At 38.8% G+C, this 25,231-nt stretch overlaps 1 protein-coding gene across 2 annotated transcripts in view; it reads right to left on the reverse strand.

Moving 5' to 3' along the window:
- Positions 1–25,231, reverse strand: part of LOC132389583 (latent-transforming growth factor beta-binding protein 2-like) — a 408,009-nt gene that overhangs the window by 121,392 nt on the left and 261,386 nt on the right. For both annotated transcript variants that reach the window (XM_059962068.1, XM_059962075.1), the window contains exons 17-20: positions 21,874–21,999; positions 19,610–19,738; positions 9,527–9,646; positions 1,691–1,813 (exon numbers count right to left, since the gene is read on the reverse strand). In XM_059962068.1, the coding sequence (XP_059818051.1) occupies positions 1,691–1,813; positions 9,527–9,646; positions 19,610–19,738; positions 21,874–21,999 (498 nt within the window). The remainder of the gene's footprint in view (positions 1–1,690; positions 1,814–9,526; positions 9,647–19,609; positions 19,739–21,873; positions 22,000–25,231) is intronic.

Below are 25,231 nucleotides of genomic sequence, written 5' to 3' on the forward strand. Positions count from 1 at the left end.
AATTCTGATGAAGGGTCTTAGACCAAAATGTCGATTTATTTCCTTCCATAGATGTTCCCTGACTTGCTGAGTTCCTCCAGCATTTTGTGTGTGTTGCTCTGGAAAAATCTTTTGAATAGTTTGAAGGAAAAATGCAGCAGAAAAGGTGTAAAGTTAGGATAAATGAGTGTTGCTTGCAATTAAAAATGTGTTTAGTGCCATATCAAATTCTTTGTAAATTACAATGGGAAACACTATCTCAGAGACCTATTTAGGGGAAGTAGAGGGAGATTTAGAAAAGATTTGACAAGGATCTTTCTCATCTAGAGAATGGTGAGCAACAAGAACACATTGCTTGAGAGAATAATGAAACAGAATCACTGACAGGATCCTCCAGGACCTGGATTAACATGTTGATGCATACTTCAAGGACTTCATCAGGCGATGCCAACTCAAGGCCACCCATGTTGGAACGCCTGTGGACAAGATGCTAGACAGAGCTGGATCCAATCTTGGCGCCTAGACGGATAGACTCCTGTCTACCCTCCAAGGCCATGCCTCATAAAACAACTGAGAGAATTTAAGAAATATCAAGCCGACCACTTGAATTGCCTAAGCACAAAATGTTACAGGTAAAGTGGTGGAAGCTGACATTAATACAGATGAGTGTCCACTGGTTGAACTGACTATAGTAGGTCAAATGGTCATGCTGTTTGACTCTTAAGTTTAACAAACAGCACAGAATTGTAAAAGAATACAAGAGAATCTAGAAAAATTCGCAGACTGGTGACAGATGCAATTTATTGTGGAGTAGTTAGTGAAAGAATAAGAAAATGCTAAATACTATGGAAATATTCAAATGGAGATATGAACAAAGAGTGCTAGTTACTCGATTGGATAATTCCATTAAAGTGTATGTGGAAAAAAAAATTCAACAACAGTTTGATTTGTAAATATGGACAGAAAATGCCAGAAAGAAAATTACAACAATTGTCTGTAAAGCACCATCTAGGTCTTGGAATGCAGCAAGCTGCAATTTTGGTTGTTGCATAATAAACAGAACATTAATGTTAATAGAGCACAAAGTAGATATCAGAGTTAGAAATGAAGTCATATTTCAGATTAGGATGATTTGTATTATCATCAAAGAGGTCATGAGAACTTTCAGTAATTTTTTTTCCAAATAATGAAATTACCCGTCAAAACCTGAATTTTGCTTTAACATTTCATCTTAATTTACTTGTTACTAGTTGGCTATATATATCCAACTCTCTTTTCATCTGCTGGTTACTTCTACCATGGTGTCTTGTCAGACGGGGCAGCACCCAATTTCTCAATCATATCCTCCTGGTTGCTTGCTCTGCTGCTAGTTGTTACAGCCACTGGTTCTGTGGCTAATGTCCTTTACAGAGTTTTGCCCCATAAAACCTTCAGTTTCACCTTTTTAAATGTCTTATGCCCAGTGGAGTAGTGAGGACAGGTTCACAATTAAACCTACTAGTCAGAGCACAACATTTTTTAATCTTCCAGGCCCAAGAATTTTAAAAGTCAAGGATAACCAATAATGTGTTTTTTTTTGTTTTGGGAGGAGGAGGAGGAAGTTAACGGTAAAACACACACATGCAAAGAAGGAACAACTAAATGGTTAAAAGAATATCATGAGACAGTATTGGCAAGCTAGCACTGGACATGTTTGAAAATGTTCACAAACCTCTGCAGCTCTTCTGTTCTATCACATGTTCAAAACCTTGGTTACAAATGCATCGATAAGACCCTTCCATGTTGACACAATTCCCATGTGCACAAATGCCAGAAATCAAGCACTCATTCTTATCTGAAACACAACACAGCAGCATAACAACATTAGGGACTGTAACATTCCAAACTTGTTTTCATTTTAATATATACCACAGGGTTTTAATTAAATAACTATAACCAGAAAAAAGCACGTTTTACATTTTCCAAGATTTTTTGTAAACGGTCATAATAATTTTTTGTAATTATTAATACTATTCAATAAATCTGACCGTAGTAGAAAGATATAACAAAATTTTAGTCTCAAATGACAACACTACTGAGAAAAGAAAATATGTTGTCATTATTTGAACTGTACCATGAAACTTATAACATTATGTATGCATTGATCCCAGTTGGCTGCACTGTATCTTGGATATGGCCAATGATTGAAGTCATCAAGCCAAGAAGTTTGCATTAGGAAATAACAAGTGTAAAACAGGTTTTCTGTTGCTCTGCCTATTGTATGTCAACAACAAGTGGTTCTGGCAACTCTACTCCATCACATAATCCACAATTTATATGTATTTTCTTCTCTTCCACGGTCACATTATTATCTTACATTTCTCTTTATGTGCATTGATTGATACTATGCTGAAGGTTAATTTACCCCAAATCACAAAGTTAATTTACCTTTCATTTACCCAAAATCACATAGTTAATATTTTTTTTAGCTATAATCACAGACAGTAGTGTACAGATGCTCTTAGAAAACATATGAAGACAACACAAAATACCACTTTCTCTGCATCTCCGTTTTAAATGGACACCCCTCTATCCTGAGGCTGAGCCCTCTTATTCTAGACTTCCCCACTGTGGGAAACATCTCTTCCACATCTACTCTTTCTAGGACTTTCAACATTCGGAAGATTTCAATGAAACCTCCCCTCATCCTTCTAAATTCCAGCAAGTTCAGACCAGAGCCATGAAATGTTCCTCATATGCTAACCCTTTCATTCCCAAAATCATCCTTGTGAACTGCCTCTGGACCCCACCAATGCCAGCACACATCTTTTCTAAGATGAGGAGCCCAACACTGTTCACAATACTCAAGGTGAGGCCTCACCAGTGCCTCATAAAGCCTCAGCATCACATCCCCACTCTTGAAATGAATGATAACATTGCATTTGCTTTCCTCACCACCGACTCAACCTGCAAATTAATCTTTAGGATGTTCTGCACAAGGGCTCCCAAGTCCCTTTTCATCTCAGATTTTTGGATTTTCTTTCCATTTAGAAAATAGTATGCAGATTTATTTCTACTACCAAAGTGCATGACCAATCACTTTCCCACATTGCATTTCATTTGCCACTATCTTGCTCTTTCTCCTAATCTGAGTCTTTCTACAGCCTATCTGCCCCTCCACCAATCTTCGTATCATCTGCAAACTTGGCAAAAAGAACATCTATTCCATCATCTAAATCCATTTATATACAGCATAAAAAGCAGTCCCAACACAGACTCCTGCGGAAAACCATTTGCAGCCATCTAGACAGGGATCTTTTTATTCCTTGTCACTGTGTCCGACCAATCAGCCAATGCTTTGACCATGTTGGTAACTTTCCAATAATAAATTTGCTTGGTATTTTGGTATTTAATGAGGAGCTGCAGTGAATAAACAATATTCTACAATAGGTAGCTTTACTGTCAGCTGTTCTGGAGAAGATACAATAGGGTCTTTTAAGAGACTCTTGGATAGGTACAGGTAGATGGTATGGGTTCAGGTAGATGGAGCTCATGAGCCTGGGAAGGCAGAGAGGGAAAACTCTGATTTCAAACCCACTCATGGGAAAGGCTTCGGGAGTAAACCCTGAGGACAAATCCGGGAGCTGGAGTCCTTAAGGCAGTCCAATGTTGTCTTCAACCTCGTTCTGGCAACTCCTGTGATGACACTGGTGCCAAGTGGTATCGGTCCTTGCCCTTCTCTTGAACAACATTGGTGGCATGGAGAGCGGAGACTTGCTGCATTGGCAACAGCCAGTCTTCCATACAACCTTTCCTAGGCCTGCACCCTGAAGAAGACTTTCCAGGTGCAGATCCATGGTCTCCCGAGACTAACGGATGCCATGCATGGATAGGTACATGGAGCTTAGAAAAATAAAGGGCTATGGGTAACCCTAGGTAATTTCTAAAGTAAGTACATGTTCACCATAGCATTGTGGGCCAAAGGGCCTGTATTGTGCTGTAGGTTTTCTATGTTTCTATGTAAAAGTGTACAGCTGGGTAGATGACATCTTGCATAAACGTGTTTCAGCAGTAGACATATTGCAGTTGATTCAGGTTGCCTGGGAGGCTGGAGTTGATATGTGCCATAATCAGCCTCTTGAATCATTTCATGATAGGGGATATCAGAGCCACAGAGCAGTAGTCATTAAGTTTCATTTCCTTGTTGTTCTTAGTTACCATGATGATCATGGTCTTGTTAAAGTAGGTGGGAACCTCAGACTGAAATAGAGGGATCTGATTGAAGGGAACAATGGATGGGTTCTTGATTGGTAAGAGGGTTTAAGGTAGTGGGGAGAAGACAGGAAAATGGAGTTAAGAAGGAAAAGAATCAGGTATGAGCAGAACAGACTTGATGGCCTAAATGTCCTAATTCTGCTCCTATATTTTATGGTCTTATGGTTGAAAGTACAAAAGGTATGTTTTGCTAAATTTGCTGATGACAAAGACAGATAAAGAAATTAAGTTATGAGAGGGCCTTCACAACTATAAATGGATATACCAAGTAAGAAAATGAGGGAAAGATAGATAAGCTATATTTAAGTCTCCCCAGTCTCTATGACAGGGAAAGCCTTGCCAGGATCTTCTCAGTGGCTGAAGAGCTATGTCTAAATTGCATTTGAACTTTGTCCCTCCAGAAGCACAGAAACTTCTAAGAAACTCTAAACTCTAAGAAAAAGTATCAGAAATAGTACCAATTACAATATATAAGCCTCATATGCAGTCACTTTTCATTTTCTAGCTCTGGCTCCAACCTTTCCCCTCTACCTTTTAGTTCAGATGAAAGTTTTCAATCCAAATCATCAACTATCAATTTCTCTCCACAGATGCTGCTTCACCTGCTGAGTTCCTCCATCAGTTTGCTTTTTGGTCTGTTTCATTCCTATGGATTTTAGTTATCAATTACCATTTTACTACATTGCACAAATGCCTGTTGAATTTATAATTGGATATCTATTTCTCCCATATTCACCTCTAAGCTAAGTATTCAACTCTCTGATCCTATTGACCCAATTCCCATTCACATAATATTAAAAAAGTCTTTTACGTTCTGCTTTCATATTTGGACTGTAGCCATTCATACTCCTTCCTCCTAGCCAACTTGTCTATGGAAGTCCAAACTAAGCAAATTCTAAATGTAGATTAATAGATTTCAGGATTTTAAAGGAATTGGGGAATATTAAAATAGGTCAGGAAAATGGCATTTAAAGTAGATAACTATAATGTTGAATGATGGAATAGATGTAAGACTTAGTGACAATACACTAATACCCATTTTGTGTTTTTTTTTAATGGCTAGAAGATCCCTTTCCTTTGTCCTATCTATTTTGTTGATTCCCATATGGACTTATGGGGATTTCCCCCTCATTTGGAACTCATGTTCCTGGCTCAGAGCACAGAATCCATGCCCCTTACTACACTGTTCTCCATCAGCACATTATTTTCATCTCTGTAGACCTTAACTTGAAAAGTTATCTATACATTGTGCTATAGTCAGTTTGCTCACCCTGCAGTGTGTACTATTATCCGCATAAACTGCAAGAATAACATATCTGTTGGAAAATTACAGGGGCTCAAGATCCTCCAATAACACTTCCAGGATCCCTAGATCTTTTTCAGTCACTATCACACTCTCCTCCTCATCCTTATTGAACATTTTTTGGTGCAAGATGCCCAAATGACTTCCTTCCTCCCCAAAACAGCCCAAATCCAAGACTCCAACTTATCCATTTCGAGTCAAAGTTCTTCTGATTGCAGGTATTGACTGGTTGGTTTGTTGGACAATCTTTTTTGTAATTTCCAATATGTTACAACTGAATCATATCATCTGACCTGCTAGTTATAATTTAATCTATTAAATTAATTAATATATTTCTTTGCATGCAAATCTATATCATTGACTACATTTCGATTATATAAACATGAACATTAATTTCTCTAACCCAGTAATTTTTTCCTCCTTTTCTTCCCTCTTCCATTCCCCACTGTGTCTCCACTCTCACCTCTTCTCTTACCCTCACCTGCCTATCACTTCCCCCAGCGCCCCTTCTCCTATGGTCCACTCTCCTCTCCTTTCAGATTCTTTCTTCTTCAGCCCTTTAACTTTTCCATCTATTATCTCCCAACCTTACTTCATTCCCCCCCTCCCCCACCCACTTGGCTTCACCTATCACCTTCCGGCTTGGACTCCTTCCCCTCCCTGTGCCTTCTTATCCGGGCTTCATCTCCCTTCCTTTCCAGTCCTGTTGAAGGATCTCAACCCAAAATGTCAACTGTTTATTTCTTCCCATAGCAGCAGCCTGACTTGCTGAGTTCCTCCAGCATTTTGTGTGTGTTCTTGTGGACCTCACTGATATTTAAAGAATATTACATTTAAAGACTTAAATATATTAAATCAAAAGAATGAACTCAGTGAACACTGGATGTCTTGAAATTGCAGGTCCCATTTGTGCTGAGTCAGCTATCTTCACTTGAGCAGTTCTTGATGGTTATTTATTCAGCACCCTTACTGAATGTCAAATAACTGAGCTGTTCTCCCATTATCAGCTCTTTTCATACAATAGTCAAATTCAAACCACTCTGTCTCACCAGAAGTGGGTGCACTTGGGGGATGCACATCTAGGATATGTACATGAGTGCAATCTCAGAGTCAGTATCTGCAGAAAGAAGGTAACAACTTAAAATAAAGTCATCATACTCTATTTCAACTGTGCAGACAAAATTCTTTACATCGGCTATCAGGCAAAATGCCCAGCAGATGTTAAAGCCTCCAGTCTACTCTAAGGAATTCATCTTTCAATTTTGCTCTCTGTTTATAAGTGGCATTTATCTGTTGCTACATAACAACAGTCTGTTCAAGAGTGATGCAAGTTGAGCAGGTGCATTCTTCTGAATCTATGAAGCCATGTAATGCTAGGGTGTTCATGGTTGAAGGTTGGGAGCTTTATATAATCTGAACAATTGAATTTAAGCTCTCAGGCTCTAAGTGAAAAGATGTGATGAAGTGGACACAATTATTCCACAAGAAGTAATTAAGTGTCAAGCAGCAAGTTTTATCATTTAATTCTACATCATCTCCAACTTGCATTCCATTCATCGCACTTAGCTGTGTTCTTTCAGACAGAACTGCTGTGCTGTCATGCCATCCAGCCAGACTACAGAGCTGTTTCATGTTTGGCTGAACTGCCTTAGAACTTCACCTCATGAAACAGAAGCCAGTACTCTATATTCTTGTAGGGTAGATGGGCATCACTGGTCCTCATCCATCTCCTAAGTCTCTCACATCTGCCACCATATGGCACACACTTGTACACTGCTTCAGCTGATGAGTTAAATGACAAGAGGGAGTGGTGTTAACACAGCACCACTGGGCGAAGGATCTTGTCGATGAAGTCACTGGCCAGAGCGGATGAGTTCCCCGACGACCACGTGTTTGAGACCAGGGTGAGCCACTGAGTTGGAGGACATTGGCTGTGGTCTGGCCTGGAGAGGGTTGGACCCTATTGGGCCTCACCTGCCCAAGACATGCAATTTGTTGAACATAGCAAAAGACCCCATGCTAGATTGGCACAGCTTGGGTTACCAAGGACTGCGCCATCCATTGCACCCCAGAGCAGAGGTAATTAAGTATGCTACTGGTGAAGATCTGTGAGAGAGATTACATCTCATAAGCAACATGGAATGTGCAAACACTTGCCCAAGCAGGGAATGTGCAGGGACTTGCATATGAGTTGGAGAAATATACCTGGCACATCGTGGGACTCTGTGAAGTCAGGTGGAAAATCCTTAATAAACGTCTTACTGAGTAAGGCTATATACAGTGGAGAATTGGACAACATGCCAATGGTGTAGGATTTCTTGTTAACAAGAGCATCAAGAACTCAGTACTTCTGGTGCCTCTCAGTATCCAGCAGGCTTATTTCCATCCCCCCTTAGAGCAGCACCTTTCAACATCACAGAAATACAGGCCTACGCACCAACAACTGACTATGAAGATGACCAAATGGAGGAGTTCTACACCCAACTCCAGGGCATTATTGACAAGGTGGACAATAAAAAAAGACATTTTAACCATCCATGGAGTCTGGAATGCCAAGGTGGTGCAGACACACTGAAAGATTGGAAGGAATTCTGCAGCCCTTCCTGTAATGATGTAACCAACAAGTGATTATTACGCCTATTTGAGTTCAACAGCTACAAAAACATGGTGCTTGCGAACACACTTAGCACAAGGCATTGTGTTGCTGGACCTGGCATGCGCCCAATGGAATACATAACAGTGGCATTCCACAAGCATATTGCAACTTGACTGCTCTGAATATGAAGCAGTTGCCTGTATTGAGTCCTGTGGAATTGGCAGCAGCCGAGTAAGTCAAAGGGGATTTGGCCCAAGTTGAGAAGACAAAACACCCTACCATACCAATGGGAAAATGGGATAAACTAGAGTTGAGGAACAGTTTTATATAGGATCATGTCTCCTCTAGATAGACCTCAATGCTCCTTGTTGGTTTTACCTGATAAATACTGCAGGACTGTACTAAAGTCACTTCATGATGACTCAAGTCATTTGGGATTTGACAAGACCTATGGATTGGTCTGAGATCAGTTGTATTGGCCCTGAATGAAGCCTGAGGTTGAAGAGTACTGTAAGTCATGCATTCAATGTATTCGGAAGAAGACACTACCTACAAGAGTTGCTTCATTATCTTATTTAGTGTACGGGACCACTTGAGTTAGTTTGTATGGACTGCCTCTTCAGAAAGCCTGATTCCAGTAATGTTGAGGGGTCAGCAGTGGAAAGGGTGAGCAGCTTTAAGTTCCTGGGCATCAAAATTTTAGAGGATCTATTCTGGGCTCAACATACTGATGCAATCTCAAAGAAGGCACACCAGTGGCTATACTTCGTTAGGAGTTTGAGAAGATTTGGTATGTCACCAAAGGCTATTGCAAATTTTTGCCGATGAGTGAGCATTCTGACTGGTTCGATCATTGCCTGGTATGGAGGTTCCAATGCACAAGGTTGTAAGAGGTTTTAGAGGGATTTAGACTCAGCCAACTCCATCACAGTACAAACATCATCGAGTGGATGTTCAAAAGACAATGCCTCAAGAAGGTGGTATCCATCATTAACGACCCTCACCACCTGTGGCACACCCCTTTCTCATTACTACCATCAGTGGTAGAGGAGTCTGAAGACACATTCTCAATTTTTTTGGAATAGCTTCTTCCCCTCTGCTATCATAATATTTAAATTCTGTTAGCCTTTTATTTGATATCTTAATTTTTCTAGTGGCTATTATTGCTCAATTTTATTTTATATTCAGTCATATTTGACAATTTTCATGGCCTCATTTGCAAGGTACTATAGGGAAACCATTTCAATTTTGGGCAAAGATAACTGACTGGACCATATCGACGTTATAGATATTAAAAATTTTTTGATCTTAAAAATCACCCCAAAATGAGCTTAGTAGTTATGAAATTTATTTCACAGTGATTGAGGATTAGATGAGTTAAGGGTTTTACTCACCACTGCATTGTCCTGTTCTAGTCAGTACATAACCTTCTTCACATTCACACTTATAAGAACCTGGGATGTTGATGCACCGATGTCCTTGACATATGTTGGTTTGCTCACATTCATTTATATCTGTGAAATCAAGGAACAGTTATGTAGAAAATAATCTAAAAGTTAAAGACCATTCTGATTACTGAAAGTCTTCGTACAAGGATAGAGGAACACAGGAAAACTGTTCAAGAGAAAAGGACTGGGATGAAACTCCCTCTATGTTCAGTTATGATGTTCCAAAAATCTTAACAATTTCTTCCTTACAGAGTCATACAACATCGAAGTCCACTGATTCCAACAAAAACACCAGGCACTCATTTACACACTATTAGCACCTGACTCACCTGTCTCTGATCACGGGACTCTCAGGCCCTAGTTATTCAAAATATTGGCCTCAAAGTCAAATTCCTCCTTTATTCTCTTCTTGGGACTTTAATTGGTGCAAAATGCCACCCTGCACTTGTAAATCCTCCTGCCAACCAACCATTATCACTACTTATCATCATGTTTACCCTAATTACACCAGTATTCCCTGACCATCACAACAGATGCTACATACTTGACTCCAAATATACAATGCCTTTAGAGTCCAAAATTTTCAGCCAAATATTACAATGATCTAAAGTCAAAAGATGATGTTACTCTACCTGTATGTCATTATAGTGGTATTTTTCAGTATCTGGATCATGATGTTCCACTATGCTTAATTCTGCTACAAAATTAAGAGTTAAAAACCTTTAAAATTTAGGTTTGACTTGGATGTGTCTCCCCCAAAAGGAAGCTTGCATGCCTTCATAACCTGGAGAGCAATGTTAGCTGGAGTCAGGGCTTTATGCTTTGGCTCTTGGTTGGGTCACCCATGCCAAACAAGTCAAAGGTTAGAGGATAGATTAAGAGTGATCCACTGGCCCTCCAGGTTTGGGAGTTCTGCTCAGGGCCATCAACCATGGCTGATAAAAACAAAATTGTTACAGAAACAGCAATGAAAAATCCTTCTAAGTACAATGGTATTCCTGAGTCTCCACTCAGGTTTCGCATGACTGACTGAAGTGGAAACCAAGAGGACGCTACTGACGATGAAGGAAGCTCTGAACACCACTAGAGACGCAGGACCTTCATTGCTGCCCTAAACACCACCAGCATAACAAGCAGTAAAGTGGATGTGTCTTGATTTTCTGTAAAAGATTAGGCAGCCCATCCTCTTACTCGTGTTCCTTCATTATGACCTTACCATGGATTATCTTTCACCCAGACTCCCTGCCCACAATGCCCATCCACTCAGATTTCACTTTTTTGAATGAAAAGCTGAATGAGCTGGCCCTTCCCCACACCTGAAACACTGATAATCTTTGACAGCTCATTGTTGTTGAAGTCTTTTGAAATGGTTCTGAGGGTAATTTGAAAACTATTCCAATTGATACAATTAATTGAATATATAAAATTATTAGAAAACAAGTTAAATACCAATAACTAGCTGATAATATTTCTTGCTCTACAGATTCAGTGATTCCATTCACATGGGATCAAATGTGAAGTGTACCTGGACCCTCTTCAGCATATCTGAGCTTCACTACTGGAAAAAATATTAAATCCAGCACTAACAGAGGCGGTCATTTGTAATGACCATCAGTTGGTCCGATGCAGGCCAACAAATATGCTGCATTTCAAAAGTACTTAATTGGCTATAAAGTGCTCTGGAATGTCCTGACATTAAAAATTCAGTTTCTCCCACAAGGTTGTTACTTTTAATCCTGTTACTATATAGCCTTTGCAGCTGTGGTATTTAGTCTGTGATTTTCTATTGCATCTTTTATGAGACTCAGATTAAAACTGTATTTTGGTGATACCAATTTAAATACAATTATACATGACATTGTGTTTCACCACAAGAGGCTGTCAAATGGAGCTTTTGGATATAAAAATTGATACTGTTGTGAACAAGTAAAGTTGTCTGAGGCTTCAGCAGGGTATAGATCAATTAGAAAATTGGACGGACTATTGGCAGATGGAATTTAATCCCTATAATTGCAAGGTGATACCATTAAACCATTAAACCATTATAAGATACAGGAGCAGAATTAGGCCATTTGGCCCATCGAGTCTGCTCTGACATTTCATCATGGCTGATCTCTTTTTCCTCTCAGCCCCAATCTCCTGCTTTCCCTCCTTATCCCTTCGTGTCCTGATCAATCAAGAATTGATCAATCTCTGCTTTAAATGTACATAAAGATTTGGCCTCCATAAATACTGTATGCATAAAGACAGCTGCCTGTGGCAACAAATTCCATAGACTCACCACCCTTTAGCAAAATAAATTCCTTCTCCTCTGTTCTAAAAGGACATCCCTTTATTCTGCGGCTGTGTTTTCAGGTCTTGGAGACTTTCCCACCATAGGAAATATCCTTGCAACATCCACCCTATCAAGACCTTTCGCCATTTGATAATTTTCAATGAGGTCACCCCTAATTCTTCTGAATTTTAGTGACTACAAGCCAGAGCCATCAAACACTCTTCAAATGACAAGCTTTTCAATCCTGGAATCATTTGCCTGGAACCTCCTTTGAACCCTCTTCAGTTTCAGCACATTCTTTCTAAGATTAGGAACCCAAAGCTGCTCACAATACTACAGGTGAGGTCTCACCAGCGCTTTAGTCTCAACCTCACATCTTTGCTTTTATATTCTAGTCCTCCTCAAATGAATGCTAACATCACATTGCCTTCATCAACACAGAATCAACCTGCAAATTAACCTTAAGTGAACCCTGCACAAGGCCTTCCATGTTCCCTGTTTTTTTTGTATTTTCTCTCCATTTTGAAAATTGACAACCCCTTCATTTTGCTACCAAGGTGCATGTCCATACACTTCCAAACACTGTATTCCATCTGACACTTCTTTGCCTGTTCTCCTAATTGGTCTAAGTTCTTCTGTAGCCTCTTTACTTGCTTAAAACAATTTGCCCCACATTTCCATATCATCTGCAAACTTTGCAACAAAGCCATTAATTCCATTTTTCACATATAAAGTAAAAAGATGTGGTCCCAACACAGATCCCTAAGGAACACAACTAGCCACTGACAGACAACCAGAAAATGCTCCCTTTATTCCCACTCTTTGCCTTCTGTCAATCAGCCACTGCTTTATCCATGCCAGAATCTTTCCTTCAATACCATGGGCTCATAACTTGTTAAGCAGCCTCATGTGTGGCACCTTGTAAAAAGCCTTCTGAAAATCCAAGTATACATACCATTAACTGATTCTTCTTTGTCTATCCTGTTTGTTATTTCTCCAAAAAATTCCAACAGATCTGTCAGGCAAGATTTTCCCTTGAGAAAACCATTCTGGCTATGGCCTATTTTATTATGTGCCTCCAAATACTCTGAAACCAAATCCTTAAACATCAACTCCAACATCTTCCCAAACTAACTGACCTATAGTTTCCTTTCTTCTGTCTCTCTCCCTCGTGAACAGTGGAGTGACACTTGCCAGTCTTCTGGAACCATTCCAGAATCTAGTGATTTTGAAGGATCATTACCAATACCTCCATAATCTCTTCAGCAATTTCTTTCAGAACCCTGTGGCATATATCATCTGGTTCAGGTGACTTATCTACCTTCAGACCATTCAATTTCCCAAGAACTTTCTCTCTGGTAATGATAACTTCACAGACTTTATACCGCCGACACCTAGACCTTCCACCATAATGCTAGTGTCTTCCACAGTGAAGACTGATACAAAATACTGATTCACGTAATCCGCTACTTTGTCATCCCCTCTTACTACCTCTCCAGCATTGTTTTCCAGTGGTCCAATATCCACTTTTGCCTCTCTTTTACACTTCCTGTATCTGTAGAAACTTTTGGTATCCTCTTTAATACTATTGGCTAGATTACTTTTGTATTCCATCTTTACCTTCTTAATGACTTTTTAGTTGCCTTTCCAATCCTCTAACTTCCCACTAATTTTTGATCTATCATATGCCCTCTCTTTGGCTTGTATTTTGTCTTTGACTTCTCTTGTTAGCCACAGTGGTGTCACCTTGTCTTCAGAATACTTCTTCCTCTTTGGGATGTATATATCCTCTGCCTTCTGAATTGCTCCAGAAATTCCAGTCATCATCCTTGTCTGTGTTCTTTTCCAATCAATTCTGGTCAACTAATCTCTCATTCATCCAGAACAGCTGATCCCCTAGTGAGCTCAACCACGAGCTACTCCAAAAATCCATCTCATAGGCATGCTAGAAATTTGCCCTCTTGGAATCCAGCACCAACCATATTCTTCCAATCTACCTGCATATTGAAGCATGCATTTTCTATCTCCCACTGTAATTTGTAGAGCACATTCTTACTACTGTTTCGGTGTCTGCATACAACTCCCGTCAGGGAGTTTACATCCTTGTAGTTTCTTAGCTCTATCCACGATGATTCAACACCTTTTGACCCTATGCCACCTGTTTCTTATGATTTGTTGCCTTTTTTTTACCAACAGAGCAATGCCACCCCTTCAGCATTCCTGCCTGCCCTTCCAATACTCTTTGGGAAATCAAATATAGGACACGTACAGTAAACAGTGGTGTATTAAGGATTGCTTTTGTACAGGGAAATTTGAGGTTCAAGTCCATAGGCAGGTAGACAGGGTAATGAAGAAGCCATAAAGCAAAGAGTTTGAAAGTTTGAAGGTTATTATTGCATCTTTGCAGAACACTGATTAAAACCGCCCTTGAAGTATTGTGTCGAGAATGCAGAGTGGATTGACCAGAGCTTTAGTTGTGGTGAGAGACTGGACAGATCAGACATTGATTCTGATGAAGGGTCTTTGTCCAAAACCTCACTGTTTATTCTGCTCCATAGATGCTGCCAGACCTGCTGAGTTCTTCCAGCATTTTTGAGCATGTTGCTCAAGATTTTCAGCATCTGCAGAATCTTTTGGTGTCTATATTCTGCATTGGTAGTTTACAACTCAATGGGATGTATATTGAGTTTTTAAATTTTGAAAACTTCCCTCTTTCTTTTCCCTGCACCCCTTACCATTTTCTGCCATTCTTCTGCTCCTTTGGTCCTTCCATTTTTGCCAACTTCCCAACTTCAAGCTCCCCTTATTCTCATTTATTCTCCTTGCTCCATCCATCCACTTCACATACAGGTTTGTGCCGCTTATTGTAAATCTCTATCTGTTTCTAACTGTTGTTGACCTCTCCCTTCACCACTAATGGTTCCTGATCTCCCCTACTTATCTGACCCCAGTTGTGGTAGAGCTTAGTATTCTTGCTTATCTCCCTGCCTTCAGCTGTCTCCTATCTTCATGCTCGCCCCCACCTTTCTTCACCTGCTGATTTTTTTTCTCTCCTCTCTCTGCCTTCATCTGACTGCTACAGTCTTCCAACTCCAACCCAGCTCACCTCTCCTACCTGGCACCACTTGCCTTTCGTCTTACAGCCCCCCTCAGTTCTCTAATCATCTTGGAATCTTTTCTGGCCACTTCTACTTCCCTCTCCATGCTGGCCACTTTGCCTCTGCAGTCTTGGCCTGGGTGCAGAATTTTGACCTACAATGACAATTTCCTTCTAATGATGCTGCTTGACCCACTGAGCACCACCAGCAATTTGCTTGTTGATCCAATTTCCAGTATCTGCAGTCTCTTGTCACCAAGAATAGTCAATATATTTGCAGTGTTAAAGCTAACTGAAAGCCAGCTATTAACGGAGATTATTAAGGATTAAGTAATATTCCTAGGTCCACTGAAAACAGAGCAAGTCAGTGCCCCTCAGAATAAAATAAAACAAAAATGATTTACAGTGCTGTACAAAAGTCTTAGGTACACATATATATAGCTAGGGTGCCTAAGAGTTTTGTATTGTACTATATTTGTCAATGTTGAGCAGAGAGTAAATCTAGCAGGAGCAAAAGTTGTTGGGAATGCTGAGAGTAGATTGCCATGGGTGGGGGTGGGACAGGTGGCAGAGAAGGAGTGCTGGGGCAGGGGGAGGGTTGGTGACACGGGTACAGACACACTCAGCTCTGAGACACCGGACAAGGTCATTTGATCCCAAACAATTGGTTTATTGATCATTACAGAACGTCTCTCTGGTGCTTCCTGCTTCCTCTCCTCTCCCTTCCCCTTTTCCCAATCATGATTCCCCTATCCCTTCCCCCTTCCCACTCTCAGTCCACAATAGAGACCCATATCAAAATCAGGTTTATCATTACTCACATGTGCAATGAAATTTGTTTTTCTTTGTGGCAGCAGTACAGTGCAATACATACAATTACTACACTACTGTGCTAGAAGTCAGAAGACTGATTATCGAATTCCAATGTCAAACCAGAAAGGGGAAGCATTTTAACCAGGAAAGTCAAGAGAGAACAATAGAAAAGAATACAGAAGATTTAAAAAAAAGGAATTTTTCAGCATTTGTGGAGATTCTGATTTTCAAACATGGGAAAGCTCTAGCAGAGAATGACTGAAGAGACTGGAAAGAATAAAAGAGATTATTATTAATCAAAACTGCAACATGAGTGAAATATACAAATAAATAAAACTTACCAGCTATAAGCCTATAATACTATGAACTGAAATGGATTGAAAATAAAAGGGCATGAGGAGTTGACAAGCATCTCCAGAATCGTTTAAAATGGCAGATGAAATGGATGTGATCTGCTGGCAATTATCTGATCCATTAATAGCATGAACTTAACTTGCCTTTAATCAGCCTATGTCTGAATGTTGTCCAGAATTTATTAAAAACAGCAATTGTGTCTATGATTAGGATAATGAAAGCTAAAGATCATGTTGTGAAAACTAAAATAAGCACGCAAAATGCTTTGGTTTTCCCAGAGTATTACATGGAAATGGATGTAGAAAAGAGGACTGGTCTGTTTGAATTGTGATGTTGCAGATGATTTATCAAAAATTCCATGGATACTGTGAAGAATCTATCATTCAATCCATGCAGTGGGGAAAAAAATGAAATACCCACCAAAACTAACAGTGTAAGATATGTAAGCAAGGTCTTTAGCAGCATCTGCAATCTGTCAGCAACATCTTTTGTTTTAAAGATGGAAGCAAAATGGAAAACAATTTAGTAGAACTAAAATGGTGAGAGCATGGAGATGAAATCAGTGATTAAATACAAGATTTGTGGCAGGAGTCTAAGCCATTGACTTGGAACATTTCAAAGTTTAGTAGATAATTACAAAACAAATGCAGAATTTTTTTGAGAGCACTAACTTTTCATGTTAAAGCTACGCTTGAATGTTTAATTATAATACGAAGAAATCTGTCAGTGCGAATTCAGGTACATTTGAAGGCAGTACATTTGAAAACCATTAAAGAAAATATTTATAGGAGTGTGCTCCTGCCAACATGTGTAACAGTGTTCAAAAGTGATGTGGAAATAACCCCAATGGACTTGTAAGTCCTGAGTAACCTTTAACCTTGCAGTTTGTAAAATGTGATTTAAGTAATTTTACGTAAAAAGTATTCTTTAAATTAGATATATCATACAAATAAGCATAAAATTGATGAGAAAACAAAGTTTATGTAAGAAGTTAAATTATGTTTTATATTTTATTCTCTTTGAAAAGCAAAGAACTTATTACAGCCCTACCTATAGAATAAGTATTCAGGGAAAGTTTAGGAAGTGATCTTAGTTACATACAAACTTAGACATTTATAATTAGTTTTGGTGAGCATTTCATTCTAATTTTGCTACCTGGACTGAATGATTGAGTCTTCACAGTGTCCAAGGGATCTTCAGTGGGCTATTGGTTATTCTTCTCTATTCTACTGCCCCCACCTCCCATCGGCATAAAATTAAACTCAGTCAAAATTATCTGCCTGAATTCTAATTCACACAATTCCCAGTTCACCCATTACCTTGTCTTTACAGGTCTTTATTGGCCACTGCTCCAAGAAACCTCAGTGTTAAATTTCACATACATAGGTTCAAACCCTACAAGCCTCAGTCCCTCCTTGTAACATTCTCCAGTGCTACATGCTTCCTCCGAGAGCTCAGATGGCCTCCAAATCTAATTTTGTATGTATTTACAATTTTACTACTGTACTTTAGTTACCTATCCACTAAGGTCTAAAATTTTCCCCCACAAAAACATTAAGATGCTTCTTAAAAAATACTTCTTAGATTTAACTTCATGTTTCATTCTCATACATTTGGTTTAATGTGAAATATGGTTTAATAACATTTTAATTAAGCAATTTGAAATCTTTACCACTTTGAAGGTACTATACAAATGGAATTTACTTTAATAGTTATTATCCCTGAAGGTAGTTTCAGACTTCACATTCTTTGCAACACTAAAACTTTCAATTTTCCACAGACCTTCAGTTTCTGATCATCTGCGGTTGAAACACTTGTCCTCAATACTTAATCCCCAGACATATTATTTCAGTCTTCTTGTACCTTTCTAACCTTAGTTCAGTAAACTTGAGCCCATTTCCTATCCCATATCAAGTTCTGCTGAAATGTTATCCACTTCCTTATTTATTCATTTTTAATAATGTGTGCCAGTACTTGTGTGCAACCCTAATTATGCCTGAGCAGTGGTGATGACACTCTTTCTTCAAACACGCCAGAGCTTCTAGCATATGTACTGTTGCTACAAAGTCCTAGATTTAAGCCTACAGATAATGTAAGAATATTGAGTAGCATAGGATGATTCCCTTAATAGTAGGAGTCAGGCCAGGGAGGGTAGGGGATGATATCAGGGTAGTCTAGGTGAGTAACCTTGGTGAATTTTCTAAATTGTAAACACAACATCCGTGGTATACCAGTGTTGCAGGGAATGAATGATAACTGACTGCTTGCTTCTGGATAGTCTTGCAATACATGGGTGATGCTGAAACTACACTCACCCAGGCAATTGGAGAGTATATTGTCATGCCCCTGACTTGTGCCTTGCAGATGGTGAAAAGGCTTTGAAATGTCAGGCAAGCTATTGTGATCAAAATATTTTTGTGGCATCTGGATGAATGTCTGGTCAATGGTAACACTCATATTGCTGATGGTGGGAACTTAGCAAAATTAATTCTGTTGAAGATCATGGATGGTTGTTAAACTCTTGTTGGAGATACTTATTTCCTGCACTCTTGTGACATGTTTGTTACTGACCACTTATCAGTCTATGCCTGAATACTGTCCAGACCTTGTTGAGGAGTTGCAAAAGCAAGCATCAGCAAATATCCCACTTATAAATCAAGGAGGGACATTGATGAAAATCTGGAGATGATTAGGCTAAAGACACAAATTTGACCAACTCCAGCAATGAAATTGTGGTTCTGGGAAAACTGACCTCCAGCTACAGCTACCTTTCTTTCAGTGAGCTGTGCCTCCAGCCATTCCCTTGATGCCTACTGATTTTAATTTTACTAGATCTCCATGATGCAACACTAGATCAAATGTTGCCTTGATGTCAAAATCAATCACTCTTATTGCGCCTCTGGATTGAGCTCTTTGGTTCATGTTCAAAGCAAAGCAGTGATGACATCAGGTGCCTAATGATTCTGGCTAAGCTCAAACTGGAGCTATCACAGGCTCCTTAAAGACTGAATGCCAGTTCATGTACTAAATGCGAATGTAGCAAGTTTATGTTTCAAATATACTAGGCATTGATCACAGGCCTTTTAGGCACCTTTCAAAGCCCATAGTCTATGCTTACACTATCAGGGAACAACATCCTCAGAATGAGACTCATTCCATAAATGGCACTAGAAGCTCTCCATCATTGTCCTGAGTTTAAACTAACCTAGCACCATATTAAACTACATTTTGGCCAATGTCACAATTTTCAGTGGTGTAAATAATTTGGGATTATCATTAAATGCAACAATCTTTTAGCAGACAAAAAAGATTCAGTTCTGTTTACTGCAAATACCATTTCCAAATGGATTCATTCTCGACCAGTAACACTAGAGCAGGCGTGCACTTTCTATTCAACTTGCACAATTTAGTTGACAAAGATATAAACATTTTCTGAAAAAGAGAAATGTGGAAATTTTAGCTTAACATTGTCAGTAAAATGAGTACTAACCTTGGCAGTTTAGCTTGTCTTGGGAAAAGACTAATGTATAGCCCGTAAAGCAGGAACAAGAGTATGTGCCTACGATATTAATGCAACGGCCATTTCCTTCACATGGGTCTGCGTCACATTCATTTACATCTTCAGATCCAGGTGATGTCATTGATTTAGTGACAAAAACAAAATAAAGTCATGGATTCATAGTATATAGTGTAGTATAATTTTTCTAGCAAAGTAGATTCATTTATTACTTTCAACATGTTTTAGTTTTGTTCCACTGAATGTGGATATAAATGGCAATGCTGACGTTTATAATCCAAAATTAAATTTTCCTTAGTAAACCACACAAAAGGTAAATGTAGGCCAGACAAGATAGGAATGGCAAATTTCTTTCCCTGAAAGACACTGGTAGGGCAAATGGGATTTCATAAAAGCCCAGTAGCTTCATAGTGAAAGTCAGTAGCCTTTCTTTAGTATTTCAGGTGTATTTAATTACTTGAATCTAAATTCTCCAGCTGGGGCTTGAACCATATCCCAGTATCAATGATCCAGAACCACCAAATGCTCATCCTGGAATGTCACCTCTGTGGTGTAGTAGTCACACATTTTCAGTAAAGTGTGCCTACATTTCTTTTCTCGTTCCAGATTTGATAGGTTTATTTTGCAATTCAGTATTTCCAATGTTATTTGAATTGCTTATACAACTTGCTTACAATAAAATTAAATCCAATTTTAATTGTAATAAAATGAAAAATGTATTTGTAAAATTATTTCATTGGCTCATATGCAAACTTGGGCAAGTAGATTTTTTTAATCTCCTCATTATAAAACAGTTCAGTTTCAGAGATCATATTTGCTTTTTTGGATTAGGAGTTATCTCAGTACTATACAAGTTTTTTGGGACACCATTACATTTTTATGGATCCAAAGAATACTGCCGGTCAGAAACAATAACTTTTAGTTGTCCATGCCAGCATTGGCTCAAGTCCAAATTTTAGGACAGGTTCCTTTAAGTGTACATATATCTGTATACAAATAAACTAAAAAGACAATCCAGTATTTATTAGAGTATCGCACATAGTTCCTGTAGCCTACATAATTGTCATCTGAAACATGGAAACCAACATAAATATAATATACTCTGAGATTTAGAAGTCTCAAACCCATCAGCAAAGCAGAAGAACTACAAGATTTTATACGATTATTATAAATTAGGAAAACCCAGCAAAATCATGCATTTCTTATGTGCAGAATTAAGGAAAAGGGAAAGGCAAGGATGAAGAATTTCAGCTTTAAGGTTCAGTTGGAGAATTTGGGGTATTTTCCTTGGGGAAAAATAAGGGCGTAAGGAGATATGATCCTAGAGGTTTAATTGTGGTAGATAGAAGAAAAATGGTTCCATGATCAAGGACGTAGATTTTAACAGTTGGGCAACAGGTAAAGGATGTGCAGAGAAACTTTTTTTTCCCTCTGCAGAGTGGTGGTATCCTGCAAATAACAACCGTGGGCATGGTAAAAACAAAATAAACTTCAATAAACTTGGATTGGCACTTGAGAATGAATATTCTGCAAAGTTCCAAGGACAGAATGAGCAATGGGGCTGGTAAATCCATGCTTCTGACCAATTTTCACTGCCTTTATTAAATTAAAACAGGGCAGAGAAATATGTGAAATAAAGTGAGTGCAGAAAAATTGGCTAAATAATGAAGAGAAGAAATGGTAAAGGTGATATAGTGGCCTTCATGATTACAGATGGAAAAACATATAATGGGAGTCAACAGATTAGTGAAGACTTTGGGGATAAAGTTAACGAATGAAAAAATGGTTTAACATATTGTGTTAACCAAACTCTAATGTTTTTTCTGTCAACCAAAGATAAAAAAAATTGGTATGTGGAGAGAGCCACAGATTAGCTATGATATTGAATACTAAAAAATAGTCCAAAAGACTAAAAAATACATTCAGCACCCGTTTCCTTTGTTTTCTCTACAAAAGCTTGAGGAACAACACCTCCCGTTATCATAAGGTACAATAATAATTTCCTTCCACCACCTTTCCTTGCCTACACATTTGGACATTTTGTTAAAAAAAAATTCCAATTCAGACAAAAATTTGCTGATCTGATACTTACTTGCTTTTATTGATTAGTATGTTGAATTTCATGTTTGGATTTACTTCACATTTCTTCTCTCGTAATTAAATTTAGATATCATTCATGATGCATTATTTTAGCAAGTAATTATAACTCATAACACAGGAATAAATTTCTGCTTTACCTAGACAGTCAGTTCCTTGTTGGTTCAACACATATCCTGTCGAACAAATGCATCGATAACTTCCTGCTATATTTTCACATTGGCCGTAGCTACAGAGATGTGGGATTTGCCTGCATTCATCAACATCTGTCAAAAAAAAACTCAGTTTCAGATACAGAAATCAAATAAAACTGTAGATACTGGAATCTGAAACAGAAAACAAAAATGCAAAAAGACCTTAGCCAATCAAGTGGCATTTGTGGAAAGAAAAAACAGTTAATGTTTCAGGTTAAATATCTTTTAGCAGACATTTTCTTCTTAAATAAAAGTACATTTGCTATTTTCCTGTCAACTAGGACCTTATCCATGGCCAATGACAAGTTAAATATCATCATCAGTGCCCCAGTAATCTCTTTCCTACAGCAGTCTGGGATACATCTCATCAAGCTGTTTTCTGATATCTAATGTCTCCTCCTTTTTAAGTTACCTAGAATTTAAGCATCCTAACTAAATTTGTAACTACGATGTCTTTTTCCACAGTGAATAGAAATGAAAACTATTCATTTAAGGCCTCACACATATCTCTGGCTCCACACTCAGATTGCCCCTTTGGCCCCAGATGGGTCCCACTCTTTCTTTGCTAATCTCTTGCTCTTAACAAAGTTATAAAATGCCTAGGGATTTAAAAAAAGTCTTTATCTGCCAGTGATTTTATGTGGCTCCTGTATGCCCTACTAATTTCTTTCTTAAATACCCTCTATACTATAAACTGCTGAAGGACATTCCCCATTTTCAATGCTTTGTACCTAGACCGTGCTTTCTTTCTTTTTCTTTATTAAGCCTCTATATTACTTCAATTTTACAGAAACACATTTGCCCTGAACACTAACTATGTTACTTTTATTGTCAGATTTACCTGCAAATAGCTTCTCCCAATCTATCGTTGCCAGGTTCTTTCTAATGTAGTCATAGGCATCATAATGTAGACTTATGACACTTAAATTTGTAGGTTATCCTTATCCCTTCCTATAATTACTTTGAAATATCTACTGTGGTGAAATACTTTGAGGGGTTCTGTCGTGGCTAGAATTAATTCTTGCCTTAGCACTGCAATTAGCCTATTGCCACAACAAATCTATAGTGGGTGCAATCTCACTGGCTCTCCACTTGCCCTTGGATAACAGCAATACCTATGTCAGACTGATGTTTATCAATTACAGCTCAATGTTTAACACCATCATCCCCTCAGTACTAATCAACAAGCTTTAAAATCTTGGCATCTGTACCATCCTCTGTAGCTAGACCTTTGACTTCCTCATCAGGAGACCCGTTAGTATAGATCGGAAATAACATCTCCTCACTGACAATCACCCCAGGTGCCCCTCAAGGATGCGAGCATAGCTTAATGCATTGCTGTCTACACTCATAGCTGTGAGGCTAGGCACAGCTCAGACAGGATCTATAGATTCATCAATGACACAAGAAATCTTGGAAGTATTTCAGACAGTAACAAGGAGAACTACAAGAGTGAGATAGATCAGCTGGTTGAGTGGTGTCGCAACAATTCAATAATTGTAGAATGCATGCAATTCTCACTAAGAGGTAAGCAATAAATAACTTAATTCTCCTGGGTGTCAACACTTCTGAAGATTTATCCTGAGCCCAACATATTGATGCAATTGTGAATAAGGCATACCTATACTTTATACTTTTATACATGGCTATACTTTATTAGGATTTGGTATGACTAAGCAAAGATGAGTAAATTTCTGCAGATGTACTGTGAAGAATATTTTGATATTCTTTGATATTCTTTCACCCTTTGATATGGTGTGCCAATGTGCACAACTGGAAGAAGCTGCAGAGAGTTGTAAATTCAGCGAGCTCCATCATCGGCACTAGCCTTCTTACCACTGAATAAATCTTCAAAAGGTGATGCCCCTGTTACATGCACTGAACCCTGTAAAATGTATCAGCAGTAATAGAACACACCTGGAGTCTGGTTTTGATGTTAAAACCCACTGTTTATTTTAGTGACTACTTAATATAGTAACTTGAACCAGGTAAATCAGAAGTTAGCAATGTTATGCATATATATGTGTGTAAATATATTTCCCATATTCATTCAAGCTCTGGTGGTAAGATTGAAAGTCTTACGTTGGTCATCTAGGAAAGTTCAGTTCAATACATGGAGTTGGTGAGGGAGATAGAGTTGTTTGTAAGCTGAAGTTAAATCCACAATAGAAGAAGAACGAATAAACAGGTGCCGTCAGTCTTCTGTCATCAGACTCCGAACCCACTTTCAAGTTAGCCAAATGTAGCTGATCACAAAGGGTGCCTTCTTCAGTGAACTACCACACTCAGACAAGGGTTAACACACACATGGTATTCACAAAGGTTTTCCCTCAGCAGAGAACCCACTCCTGTTGATTAACTATGTGACAACCACACTTTCGTATTTGAATGGAATCAAACTCACCCTTACGGGCTACTTGGAGAGAGTCCAAATAGTGATCTCTTTGTCACTAGGTTTCTTCTGTTTCAAACCTTTTCTCTCCCCTCTTCTCTGCAACTGCCTCCAGCTGCAGCAACCGTGAGAGTCATTTATCAATACTCTGGATCGATCTCAACTCCCCCCCTTGGGCTACTGAAAGTTTAAACCAGCAACCCCACTTACTTGTGTCTTTCCATGATCAAAACCATCTCGACTCTGACCATGTGTCTCTGTGTGTCTGTCAGAGAATCATCTGACCTGGCTTAATATAAACATGCTGCAAACTTATGTAAACACCCATTGTCCATCAAATAACTCCACCTCTCTTTCACCATGGCAACCCAGCAATTCTGTAGCCAGTAGAAATCCAACAGAGCAAAAGTTAGTCTCAATTATCTCGCTGTTTTAAAGTGACAGTCCATAGGGAAAAAAAGAAATCTGGGGGTATATAACACCCCAAAGATGTGGTATGCATCATCAAGGACCTTCACCATCCAGGACATGTCCTCTTCTGACTACTACCATCAATGAGGAGGTACAGGTGTCTGAAGACCCACACTAACTGTATGAGGAACATCTTCTTCCACTCCACCATCAGATTTCTGAACGATCCATGAACCCATGAACAACACCTCACTATTTTGTTCCCTTCTTGTACTTTTTATATGTATTCTTATTGAAATTTGTAGTAATTTTTATGAGTTCCATTGTACTGCTGCTGCAAAACAACAAATTTCATGACATAATATCAGTGATAATAAACCTGTTTGATTAACAAGTGGAGAAAGCTTGCAGTGTGTAGAACAGAATTCAGGGTTTGGTTTACAATCAACTCAGCCATGATCGTCCTGAATGGTGAAGCAGGATTGAAAAGTTAGGAGGTCC

This window comes from Hypanus sabinus, chromosome 2 (genome assembly GCF_030144855.1).
Source record: "Hypanus sabinus isolate sHypSab1 chromosome 2, sHypSab1.hap1, whole genome shotgun sequence".
Taxonomy (NCBI): Eukaryota; Metazoa; Chordata; class Chondrichthyes; order Myliobatiformes; family Dasyatidae; genus Hypanus; species Hypanus sabinus.